Source organism: Dipodomys merriami, unplaced genomic scaffold (assembly GCF_024711535.1).
Source record: "Dipodomys merriami isolate MVZ:Mamm:240054 unplaced genomic scaffold, mDipMer1.0.p SCAF_12, whole genome shotgun sequence".
Lineage (NCBI taxonomy): Eukaryota > Metazoa > Chordata > Mammalia > Rodentia > Heteromyidae > Dipodomys > Dipodomys merriami.
The window spans coordinates 5198785-5211046 of NW_027202493.1; the positions used below are offsets into that span (position 1 = coordinate 5198785).

Below are 12262 nucleotides of genomic sequence, written 5' to 3' on the forward strand. Positions count from 1 at the left end.
ACAAAGGATCCTGTAGGCAGACAGGATCACAGTAGCCATATACAAGAACACATACTCACACTGAAGCCCAGGGAGGTCCAGCACCCTATGAATCCAGAAATCACAGAAGACCCCAGAAAGAGCTGTTACTGCAGCCTTGTCTTTCTAGAGGATCTGAATCCATGCTTCTGAGATCACAAGGTATGGTACCTCATGGCCATAATCCTGCCTTAGCTTTGATGTAATCTGAGAAGGAGATTGTGGTCCTGGAGGCGTTGGGGTAAGGTCTGAGATCCTGCTTTAGTCAAGCTCTCAGGTAATACTTGTTTCTATACTCCTGGGCCAAACTTGGAACAGCAGTAGTCTAAGAGACTTAATTTTAGTTGAGAAGTAAGCAGGTTGGAGTTTGGCAAAAGCAAATTGTGTTTATAAAAGCAAATTGCCTTGGGGAAGAGGTTCTTGATGGCTTGGGAACTGGAAGAGGTATTCCTTAGGATCAAGGGGTTGAGGCTCAGTAGTAGTACTGGGAAGGACACTGCCACTGGCAAAGCAGAGAGAACATCAGTGATGCTCACTGTCAGCATCCTAGCCAGGTATAGGCCACAGCAGGATCTGATGAGCCCGTCCTCTCCCTTCTTCCTCAGAGCGGTCCCCTCACCGGCCCATCCTGCAAGCTGGGTTGCCTGCCAACAAGACAGTGGCTCTGGGCAGCAATGTGGAGTTCATGTGTAAAGTATACAGTGACCCACAGCCCCATATCCAGTGGCTAAAGCACATCGAGGTGAATGGGAGTAAGATTGGTCCGGACAACTTGCCTTATGTCCAGATCTTGAAGGTAAATTTGGTCCCAGTTTTCATGGGCCAGTGTTTGGGGTGGGTGACCAATGTCTCCTGGTGGTTCAAGTTCCCTTAGTGACCAGGGTTAGGGCTCAGCCCATAACCTTCTAGCACATGCTCTGTCCTAGTAGGGTATTTAACCACAAACTAGGAGGTGATTGGAAATGGAGGGCTAGAGTATGGACAACACTAGTGCTGATTTCTACAGAGCATTGAGAGGGTCTCTGCTAGGGCTTTTGGATCAGCTGCTCAAGGCAGACATTTGTACCCCTGCTTATTCATTGTTCAAGATGAGAACCTTTCCAGTGGACATTTCTCAGTCTTGGCCTGCTTGCTTCCCATTATGATTCTTTGGCAAACAGGATGAATGAATGATAAGGGCATCACTGGAGTAGTTGGGAAAGCAAATGCCACATAAATTCTAAGCAGTATGAGGAGTAATGGCATTTTCTTCCTTTTTCCTCTCACTCCCAGACTGTCATTGTCCCTGAATGCTCCATTAATCCAGGGAAGGTAATTGGCTAAGTCTCCAGTGGATCTTGCAACAGGAAGTAACCAGAAGCTGGGAAAGTGGTTGACCTCCTTATCCCAGAGTTAGACCTCCCCTCCCCTGGCTTGGCTGTCCCAAAGATTTACTGGCAGTCCCTTCTTTTTGCCATTGATGCTGTAACTGCCTTGGAGGGAAGGGGCCCCTGTATCCATTCACAGTCCCTGCCCAGTCCTGGGGAGAGGGGGGTTCAGCACAAACAGGACATTTGCTTTGGGGCTGTAATTTATTTCCTTCTTTTTAATTTTCTTCATTAAAAAGACTTAGCTCATTTAAATGTTTTAAAGCCAACTTGTTTTGTCCTACTCAAAGGGGAAGATACAAGTCTCAAATGCCTCCCCTGCCTTGGCTTTCTGGGCCTGCCTGAAAGTTACCTGGAAGCACAATGTGGCTATATCTCAGTATTTGCCCAACTGACTGGTGTGTCGTTGGTTTGTTCCAGCATTCGGGGATTAATAGCTCGGATGCGGAGGTGCTGACCCTGTTCAATGTGACAGAGGCCCAGAGCGGGGAATATGTGTGTAAGGTTTCCAATTATATTGGTGAAGCTAACCAGTCTGCGTGGCTCACTGTCACCAGACCTGTGGCAAAAGGTAATGGGGAGATGGATGGATGGGAACTTGGTTTAGGCCCCACACTGCTGGGGCATGTGGGGAAGCCAGCGCCGACTCTCCCTGTCATTCTACTATGTTCCTAGTGCCCAGAGCCATGGAAAAATACCCGGCCTGGGAGGCTGGTTTGGTTTGGTACTGTGTTGGTGTCTACTGGCTCCCTCCGTGCCTTGTGTGTGTTCCTTGGCTGTATGTGAGTGCATGTGCACATGTTTGTGGACTTGTGGAACCCAGGCTTCTCTGTTAGGAGTGACAACTTTAGGCTGAAGGTTTGAATGGTAAGAGAAGAGGCCAGGCAAACTGTCACCCTCAGGGTGCGTATGTGTGTGTGAGAAAGAGGGAGAGAGGCTGCCCCACCTTCCCTCCTGTGTGAACCCTAACTCTACCCAAAACCAAACAGCCCCCCACCTGTCGGGCTGCATTTCTCCATGCTGCCCACCGCCCGCATGCTTGGCTGGGCCAGTGGCTGCCAGAGTCTGGTGAAGGGTCGTAACCAGCCATCGTCGTCTCAGGTCTGCCGGAGCTCTTCCTCAGGGTCTCACTCTTTTCTTCTAACAGGTTTCGCTGCCTGGTGGTTTTTGTTTGTTCCTTGTTGCAAAGGAGACGCTGGGGAGCATTTCTGCCTTTGGTTTCGTGTCCCTTCACCTGTCTTCCTCCGTTTCTCGGTGTCTCTTGGAGGTCTTATGTCCTGTGCTTGTCCATTTTGCTTCCGTTGTCTCTTCTAGACTGCCGGAGTTAATACCACCGACAAAGAGATGGAGGTGCTTCACTTGCGAAATGTCTCCTTTGAGGACGCGGGGGAGTATACATGCTTGGCGGGTAACTCTATCGGACTCTCCCATCACTCTGCATGGTTGACCGTTTTGGAAGGTATACACTGCACTTCTCTCTCCACATCCTGTCTTTGCCATGGCACAGAGGGCATGCATTGCAAGGCTCAGGGAGACTAAGAGAGCTGGAAGAGGCAGCTGAAGGGCTGGCTCCTGCCTGCCATATGCCCTTTTCTGCTCCCGCTTTGAAGATTTCAGCCTTTCAGCTAGTTTTGCAGGAACACAGAGACCTTTCACCTGGACCTCATAGCTATCTTTCCCTTTAGCCAGGGCAATGCATGCATGGGGACTGGGTTTTACCAGGGCTCTTCTCCAAGTTAGGCTCCTTCCTTCCTGGCCCAGCAGCTTTCCTTGTCTACTTGGTACTGAGAGTCTGAATTACCTTACCCTCTCAGAAGGGGCCATGTTCCTCATCTTCCTGAGCAAGGCACCTGGCCAAATGGGCTTGCTGCTTGTACAAACCCATACTGGCCTGCCCTCCCACCTACAGTGGAACTTGACTGCTTGGAGCAACGTTTGTCTCAAGCAGCTGCAGCCCATTTGTCTTTGACTACAGCCATTCCTCTTGTCCCAAGAAGGAAGGTCTGTATGTTGAGCCAAGAAGAAAGGAGCCTACAGCCTATGCTGGGTGGTGGCTGGTGACTGCAGGGCCAGCATGGTTGTCGCTGCATCTCTGAGTGTCCTGCCAGTGGTCTGGGTGCTCCTGTGTTCCATGGCTTCTTTCTCTTCTCTCCCTCTTTTCTCTTCACTACTTGCCCAACAAGGTCTTGTGCCCTGTTGATGGAAAAGAAGCGTTCTGTTTTTATCATTGTCCTGTCTCTGTTCTGTCTGTGCTCCCAGTGAGTCCGTCTTGCCTTTCTCAATATTGGGAAAGGAAAAAAAAAACAGAACACTTCTCACCACAATTGGCTCTGTCTTCTTGTTAAGCCTCAGGCTCATTCTGGGATCGAACCTGAAGCCCCTCTGGGAGTGCTCCCAGGGTGTGGCCTTCCCAGTGCTGGCTGGTGTGTTTTAAACGGGAGGACTGGAAAGGAAGGGCTGTCCAAGTGGTGGGGCATGGAGGGTCCATGAAATCTGTGTGCCATGTGTCTCCTGTTGAAGGAAATGGAGGAATAACTGGCATAGCTTCTGTGGGAATAGGTGTGAGTTCTCAAGAGGAGCTGAAAGAAGAAAATCAAATAATGCCCTCAATTCTCCTTACGTCTCCTGATGAGCCCTAGAGATTTTGCCAGTAGAGTTCTTAAGGACTACAAAAGCAATAATGACAAAATGTCTGTTTTTTCATCCAGTAAAACATTTGGAAATTGAGTTTGGCTAGGTGTAAATATTTACCTGCTTGACATGACAGATGTTATAGATGCTTAGTCTGGATAAAGGCTGGTTCCCATCCTCCATTTGCTCTCATTGTGAGCACCACTGTGTGCCAGGTGCTACCACATACAGAAATGAGATCCTCCTTTGAGATCCTCCTGGCTCCTTGGGGCAAGCACTTGAGAAACACTCTGCCCCCATATGATAAATGTACACATGGTATTGAGACTGCAGAAAAAGGATCTGTGTTCACAGTTGAGCTGAGCAGGGGACTCCAGAAAGAATGAGTGTGGGATGTGTAGCAAGGTCATCCAGTTCAATCCTCTCCAAATTTCAAGGCAGTTTATGAAAGCCTCAGAGGTTATTAGACATATACTTGAATCTCATCCTTCCCTAGGATCTGGTTTGAGTTTCCCTCTCTAAATATACCAGGGGAGGAGAAATTGGTATTGAGCTTTTATGGAGTAGGGCCCCTCCTGGACATGGTTTCTGGAGCCTACTAATACTCTGTTCACACTGACTCAGCCCTGGAAGAGAGACCAGCTGTGATGACCTCACCCCTCTACCTGGAGATCATCATCTACTGCACAGGGGCCTTCCTCATCTCCTGCATGGTGGGCTCTGTCATCATCTACAAGATGAAGAGTGGCACCAAGAAGAGCGACTTCCATAGCCAGATGGCCGTGCACAAGCTGGCCAAGAGCATTCCTCTGCGCAGACAGGTAACAGAAAGTAGATGGGGGATTTGCACGCTCACTGACATCTTTCACATGCTCCCTTCTCCACTGTCCTTAATATAGCACTTAAGGTGATTGTTGTCTGGGTTCTAGGCCAGACACAATGGCCTAAATTAGGTGCTCCACAGTTAGCTCCATGCTAATCTACCCCATGAATCTTTATTCTCTCCATCCCAGGTGCCAGGGCATCATTCTTGTACCTGATATGGATTGGGAAAAAGTCCCATAAGGCCCTAAATGTGTTGTACACTCGCACCATCCCTCAGATCAGCTATAGGTGCATTGATGCAAGGTAGAGATGTGGACCCAAGTTAGTACCCAGATTTCCTCTCCCTCAGGAAAGAAATGTCCAGAAGGTTCTGAGGTGTGAAAGAGGGACAGTTCACTGTATTGACACTGGAATGTGTGTCAAGTCAGGAATCCATAATCTGGGGGAGGGTCTTCACAAAGGCTGATTAACAAGAAAGTTGTTATTGTGGTAACAAGTTATAAAACATCAAGCTGGAAGAGAGATATTTGGTGTGCTCGTTTAAAAGGTGAGTAAAATCAAACCCAGAAGGCTAGTTGATGGTAGAAATTTATCATCAGCCCTAGAACTTGGGTCTTCTCATCTCATGTGATTTTCCTACCACACCAGCTGGGGAACAGCCGTCACATACTTTTGTCTTCTTGCTAGAAGGGTGACCCCACTTTTCCCTATAGGTGTCAGCTGACTCCAGTGCATCCATGAACTCTGGGGTTCTCTTGGTTCGGCCCTCACGTCTCTCCTCTAGTGGGACTCCTATGCTAGCTGGGGTCTCTGAATATGAGCTTCCTGAAGACCCCCGTTGGGAGCTACCCCGAGACAGGTATTGTAATCTCCAACTTTGTGATGATACCCTCACTTATTCTAGTGGTAGTTGTGCTTACCTAGATATCTAGGAGGTACAGTGCATGAGGAGCTTGTAGAAATAATCCTGTCGTTTTTGGCTTTTAGTTAGGTGAAACATGGCAAGGGAAGATGGGATGTCCTGTAAAGATTGACCTTTCTGGCTCCGGTTTTCACTGTTTTCTGTTTTTCTCAAAAGATTGGTCTTAGGCAAGCCCCTAGGAGAGGGCTGCTTTGGACAGGTGGTGTTGGCAGAGGCCATTGGGCTAGACAAGGACAAGCCCAACCGTGTGACCAAAGTAGCTGTGAAGATGTTGAAGTGTAAGTGACATTTCTACCCTTGTAAACTGAAGCTCTTCTCTTTTTTTTGGTCTTGGGGCTTGAAGTCAGGGCTTGGGCACTGTCCCTGAGTTTTTGCTCAAAACTACTCTACCACTTGAGCTACAGCAACACTTCTGGCCTTTTCTATTTATGTGGTATTGAGGAATCAAACCCAGGGCTTCATGCATCTAGGCAAGCACTGTACCACTACGCCACAGTCCCAGCCTCAAGCTCTTCACTTTCTAACCAAACTCTGGACCTCACTCAGTGAATGGACCACCTTCTCTGGTGCTTACCTTGCTCATACCTGCTAACCTGATGGGGTTACCTAGGAGTGGACTTCAGGATTACTGTAATATTAGCCTTGTTCCTTGGCATCCATCTGGGCCTAACCTTTGTACTCTTTTTGAGATTCCATATCTAGCTGAATTTTCTCCCTGGCCACATATCTCATTACCACATATTGCAGCAGTAGCTCCTGTAAGAGGGAAAAGGAGATCAATTTGCATGGGAAGTGGCGTTGAGAGAAACAAGGATTCCTTGAACATACATCCTCCCCCTAGTTCTCCCTTTCTTCCTCTCTCTTTCTTTTCCTTCCCTCCTTTTTTCTCTTCCTCCCTCCTTTCCAAGTCTCACTCTGTTCTCTGGTTTGTGTGAAGCGGATGCAACAGAGAAGGACCTGTCAGACCTGATCTCGGAGATGGAGATGATGAAGATGATTGGGAAACATAAGAATATCATCAACCTGCTGGGAGCCTGCACACAGGATGGTAGGTGCTGAGCCAAGCTAGCTCCCATGACCTGGGCAGGTTTAGGCAAGGACTCTCAGCCCCTCTTGGAGATTGAGAAGTCAGTATGGTAGAGATTGGAAGGGATTTTCCAGAGTCTGACTGGAGCTCAGTGGCGTTCATCTGAGAACATAAGCAACTTTGGTCTACATTAGTGCCCTTACCTTCAACTTTTACTTGGGAACTTTTTGAACTATGTGGGGAGGAAAGTAGCTCTGTGACTTTCTCTTTAGGAAGCAGAGTGACTATCTTTGCTTTTCTTAAAAGGAGGCAAGAAAGGGAAGCTATGGTCTGGAAACGGTACACATGTGTGGTGTCTTTGACTGGCTGCCCAACTTATGGCTTCTCTATTCTTGTGCCCCAGGTCCTCTGTATGTCATTGTGGAATATGCCTCCAAGGGGAATCTCCGAGAGTACCTGCAGGCACGAAGGCCTCCAGGACTGGAATACTGCTATAACCCCAGCCACAACCCAGAAGAGCAGCTCTCTTCCAAGGATCTGGTATCCTGTGCCTATCAGGTGGCCCGAGGCATGGAGTATCTTGCCTCTAAGAAGGTGTGCTACCTGAACACTTGGTGGTGTGGGAGGAGCTGTCTAGTACTCCAGCTGAACACTGACCCCAGGTGCTTCCCTAGTCTCCCAAAGAAACAGGAGAGTCAGTGTGGCCTAATGACCCTGGGATCAGACTGAGATTCATGTCTGTGCTCTACCACTTTTCATAGCCTTGGGCAGCTGCTTTAACATCTTATATTTCCTTTCGGGGGGGGGGGGGGGGCGGGCAGTACCAGAGTTTGAACTCAGAAACTTGGACTTACCAGGCAGGAGCTCTGCCACTTGAGCCATGCCTGTAGCCCCTTTTGCTTTCATTATTTTTCTGATAGGGTCTTTCTTTTCTATCTACGCTGGCCTGGATCTCAGTCCTACTATTTATTTATGCTTCTCACATAACCAGGATAACAAGTGCAAGCAACCACACCCAGCTTTTTATTCATTGAGATGGGATCTCTTAAATGTTTTGCTCAGACTGGCTTTGAATCATGATCCTTGGTCTTATCCTCTTGAGTAGCTAAAATCACACCTGTGAGACACCATACTCAGCTTTATATTTCTTCAAATGCAAATGATAATAATCCTTTTTTTGGGGGGGGGGCAGTCATGGGGCCTGAACTCTGGGCCTGGGCACTGTCCCTGAGCCCTTCAACTCAAGATTAGCATTCTATCACTTGAACCACAGCGCCACTTCTTTTTCTGCTTATGTGGTGCTGAGGAATCAAACCCAGAGTCTCATGCATACAACGCAAGCACTCTACCACTGAGCCACCTTCCCAGCCTGATAATAGTCCTTATGTTGTAGAGTCATTATGAGGATAAGATATGTTAGGCACTGCTCTGGGTGCTTAGTACATGGTATCTTTGTTGTAACCCAAACCCGGTGCAGATGTTCCATGCTTGGGAAGGTTGCTTGGAGCATGTACCCATAAAACTGAACAGAAGTCTGAAGGTTTTCAAGGTGTAAAAATCCAAACGCTGAGAGTTTAGGAGGACCAGGAGGAGCCTGGAATAAGGGTTTGCTAAGGTGATGGAGAAGCCTGCAGCTGAAGGTGTTTGGAACAGAGGAAAAGAACATTCTAGCCCAGGGGAGTGGAGTGGGGGAAGGGGGATGTCCAGAGGCTATGGTGTAGGAAAGAGAAAGGGATCTGCCCTGGAGTGCAGAATGGTGTGAGAGGACTCAGATAGCTGGGTGGTGAGGTATGGTTAAGGGTCGTTGTTCCTCACCTGCTTCCCACCCCACGTTCTGCAGTGCATCCACAGAGACCTAGCTGCCAGGAATGTGCTGGTAACAGAAGACAATGTGATGAAGATTGCAGACTTCGGCCTTGCTCGGGACATTCACCACATTGACTACTATAAAAAGACAACTAATGTAAGTGTCTCCCTGAGCACTGCTCCAACTAGCATTTGCCCATTTAGATGGCTGTGCTGTAGCCTGGCTGGGTTGTTCTGGAGAAGCAGGTGGTTAAGATGGGCTGAAAATGTGCATACCACATCCTACACTGGATCTCCCATCCTCACTGTCCCCTGCTGCTCCCAGGGCCGGCTGCCTGTGAAGTGGATGGCACCTGAGGCCTTGTTTGACCGGATCTACACCCACCAGAGTGATGTGTAAGTTTAAAATAAGCAATTTTCAGGAATACATCTAAGAGTATCCAGTACAGAAGAGTCCTGCATTCCCTCTGGGTTGATGAATCTCCTTCCTAATTAGAGAGAGGGAAAGTACCACCGTTTTAGCACTAGAAGCCCATCTTCTCAGCCCTGTCCTCTGTGCTCTCCTTGGAGTTAAAGGCTTATTTGGCAAACCACTAAGAGGTTCAGGATGGATGGACATCTGCCATGTGGGCTTCTGAAGGGATCACTGGAAAGACTACAGTGGCTCTCTGTGCCTACAGGTGGTCTTTTGGGGTGCTTTTGTGGGAAATCTTCACTCTGGGCGGCTCCCCATACCCTGGTGTGCCTGTGGAGGAACTTTTCAAGCTGCTGAAGGAGGGTCATCGAATGGACAAGCCTAGTAACTGCACCAACGAGCTGTAAGCCTGAGCCAGGCCCTTGGGAAGAATGGGCAGAGGGAAGATTGGGCAGAGGGAAGGGAGTATGAGCCTACAAGAGTGGCTCTTCCTTGTCACCCTCCCCCAAGCTCTACAGCCCATCACTCTGCTTTTGCCCTTCTATGACCTCATGATCCCACCACAGGTACATGATGATGCGGGACTGCTGGCATGCAGTACCCTCTCAGAGGCCTACCTTCAAGCAACTGGTGGAAGACCTGGACCGTATTGTGGCCTTGACTTCCAACCAGGTAGGGCTGCCCTGAACTAGACCTTAAACCATTATCATGAGGACACATCAGCTGAATACTGCCTCCTACCCATCATTCTCTCCTCTCCTATTTCAGGAGTATTTGGACCTGTCCATGCCTCTAGACCAGTACTCTCCCAGTTTTCCTGATACTCGAAGCTCTACCTGCTCCTCTGGGGAGGACTCTGTCTTCTCTCATGAGCCACTGCCTGAGGAGCCCTGTCTGCCTCGACACCCAACCCCACTTGCCAATGGTGGACTCAAACGACGCTGACAACCACCCTTTCTGACACTCCCTACCAAAGCTCCATCATCAGCTGTGTCCCTCACCCACAGCTCCCTGCTGAACTCAACTGCCTTCCCTCTTCCCTTTTCCTGCTGGCATGAGCCAGCTGCCTGTGTGAGGCCTTCTTGTGTGGCCTGTCTTCCCCTACCAAGCTCCCCCTTTCTCTTCCTCAGTCTGCTTGTGAGAGGAGAGCAGAGGCAGGTACTTGCTGGTAGCCACTTCATTCCCTCCCAAGTTTGGACCAATGCTCTTCCTTGCCACCTGGCACTGCCTAGAGGGCTGGCCAGGAGTAGAATGAGCAGGCAAGCGGTGAGAGCTTGCTGATAGTTCTTGTGTTGTCAGCCCCTTGCATTATGGTGGCAGGTGCCTTGTCCTCGGGCTACAACAGCAGGGAGGTCACTGCTTCAGACCTCAGTTGAAGACCCTCTGTTCCAGATGGATGGTGCCAGTGGCTTATTAATTGTAGTACTAATTTGCTTTGCTGACCAAAATGCCTGGTACCAGAGGATGGCAAGGGTAAAGACTGGAGCAGTGATGTGGTCCTGGACTGGGGGATTTGTACATAGCTATGAAAAAACACTAAGTGTATAAATCTGAGTATATATTTACATGTCTTTTTAAAAGGGTCATTACCAGAGATTTACCCATTGGGTAAGATGCTCCTGGTAGCAGGGAGGCATCAGTTGCTATATATTAAAAACAAAGAAAAAAAAAGGAAAATGTTTTTTAAAAGGTCATATATTTTTTGCTACTTTTGCTGTTTTATTTTTTTAAATTATGTTCTAAACCTATTTTCAGTTTAGGTCCCTCAATAAAAATTGCTGCTGCTTCATTTTTATATTGGCTGTGTGAAAAGGGAGCAGATGTCCATCGGAAAGGAGGGATGCCAAGGGGCTATGTGCCATCTACACAGAAGGCACTGCATACTCTCCACTTTGCCTTGTGGTCTCTTCTTCAGGCCTTTGGTACAAACCCCCTACCTCTCCAATGCCATTGGAAAGGCAGGAAAAGAAGACATCAGCATTGTGGGCAGGAGCCCCAGAGGAGCTGGGCCAAGAGCCAAGGCCACAGCAGCCTGTGACCACAAATTGTTTCCTCAGAGGAAACTAAGGGTGGGGGGGGGGGCCTGGAATAGCCAAGTCATAGAGCTAACGAGAGAAAAACAAGGATTATCTAGTGAGGGTCTGCAAGTACCCCCTTTGTGTGGGCATGATCTGGCCTGTGCTTGTGTAAGGAAAACTGGTCAACTACGGCAGTGTACATTCAGGTCCCTTGTTTGTCTTTCCTGTCTTCTGTGACCAGACTGCATTTGTTAGTCTGTTGCAGATCTTGGCTTCCTGTGCAAACTCCACCCATCAGTGCCTCAGGAAAGGGAAGAAAAGTCTGAACGGTTTTTTGTGTTTTTTGTTTTTTTTTGGGTTCAGGCTGCTTTGAAACTTGCTTCTGCCACCTGCTGGTTGTTCCTGCCCTGGCCAAGTGGATTCTGGCTCTTGGGAACTTCATTGTTTAGCAGCCTCTATCCTTAAAGCTTACTTTGGGTGGGTCAACCACTGAATATAAAAGCATATTGAATCTTATGCTTTCATTCTGTAAGGAAAATGAAATTGCTGCTTTAAGTTTCCTTTCTCAGCTGGGTAATTTTTGGAAGCTGCAGTGTTGGTTACCATTGTAAAATTCTCTTCTCTCTGTAATCATGCAACTGTTGACATATACTACAAATGTATTTGTTTTAATAAGGTATGATTTGATGAACAGAATCAGGAAGTGAGTTTCAGCTCTTAAAATCATTTGCTTTCAGACAAAATGGTAGCATCTTTTCTTTGTAAACCAAGTGATTGCTGCCTAGACCTCACCTTGACATGGTGTTATGTCAGTGAATGAGAATTTATATAAAGGGCTCTGCCTCCTGGAGAGGTGCTAGAAAAGTAAAAGGCACTAACAGTGATGTCCCTGCTGTTACTACTCAAATCACCCACAAGTTTCTCCGGAGACTAAGTTGGCTGACAAAAGACAGTGAAGTTAACCTGAGAAAATAAAATGGCTATTTTACTTTGATGACTATATGGGGGTCTCTTGGGAAAAGGAATTCAGTTTATCTAATGAAGACATTGTGCTGTCAAAATGCTGAATCTGTCTGGTTTCCTGAGGGTTAAAAGATTAAGGCCTGAGATCACCACAGAATTCATCAATCAATACTGCCCTTGCATCTTTCCTAATTGCCATAGGCTGGAGATCATCAGTCCCTTGGCTCTGCTAATGTAATATATTGATTTCAGGTAAGTAAGATTGAACAC

At 47.9% G+C, this 12262-nt stretch overlaps 1 protein-coding gene across 17 annotated transcripts in view; it reads left to right on the forward strand.

Annotated features, from left to right (window-relative positions):
• Positions 1-12023, forward strand: part of Fgfr1 (fibroblast growth factor receptor 1) — a 56702-nt gene extending 44679 nt beyond the window's left edge. For 8 of the 17 annotated variants that reach the window (XM_070016145.1, XM_070016134.1, XM_070016140.1 and 5 more), the window contains 12 exons: positions 624-814; positions 1806-1956; positions 4641-4843; positions 5555-5700; positions 5920-6041; positions 6701-6811; positions 7194-7384; positions 8631-8753; positions 8922-8992; positions 9277-9414; positions 9578-9683; positions 9780-12023. In XM_070016145.1, the coding sequence (XP_069872246.1) occupies positions 624-814; positions 1806-1956; positions 4641-4843; positions 5555-5700; positions 5920-6041; positions 6701-6811; positions 7194-7384; positions 8631-8753; positions 8922-8992; positions 9277-9414; positions 9578-9683; positions 9780-9956 (1730 nt within the window). In that variant the 3' untranslated portion in view covers positions 9957-12023. Of the gene's footprint in view, positions 1-623; positions 815-1805; positions 1957-2699; positions 2845-4640; positions 4844-5554; positions 5701-5919; positions 6042-6700; positions 6812-7193; positions 7385-8630; positions 8754-8921; positions 8993-9276; positions 9415-9577; positions 9684-9779 lie in introns of all 17 variants that reach the window. The other 9 variants (XM_070016146.1, XM_070016139.1, XM_070016142.1 and 6 more) reach the window with 3 other exon arrangements.
• The last annotated feature ends 239 nt before the right edge of the window (positions 12024-12262 follow it).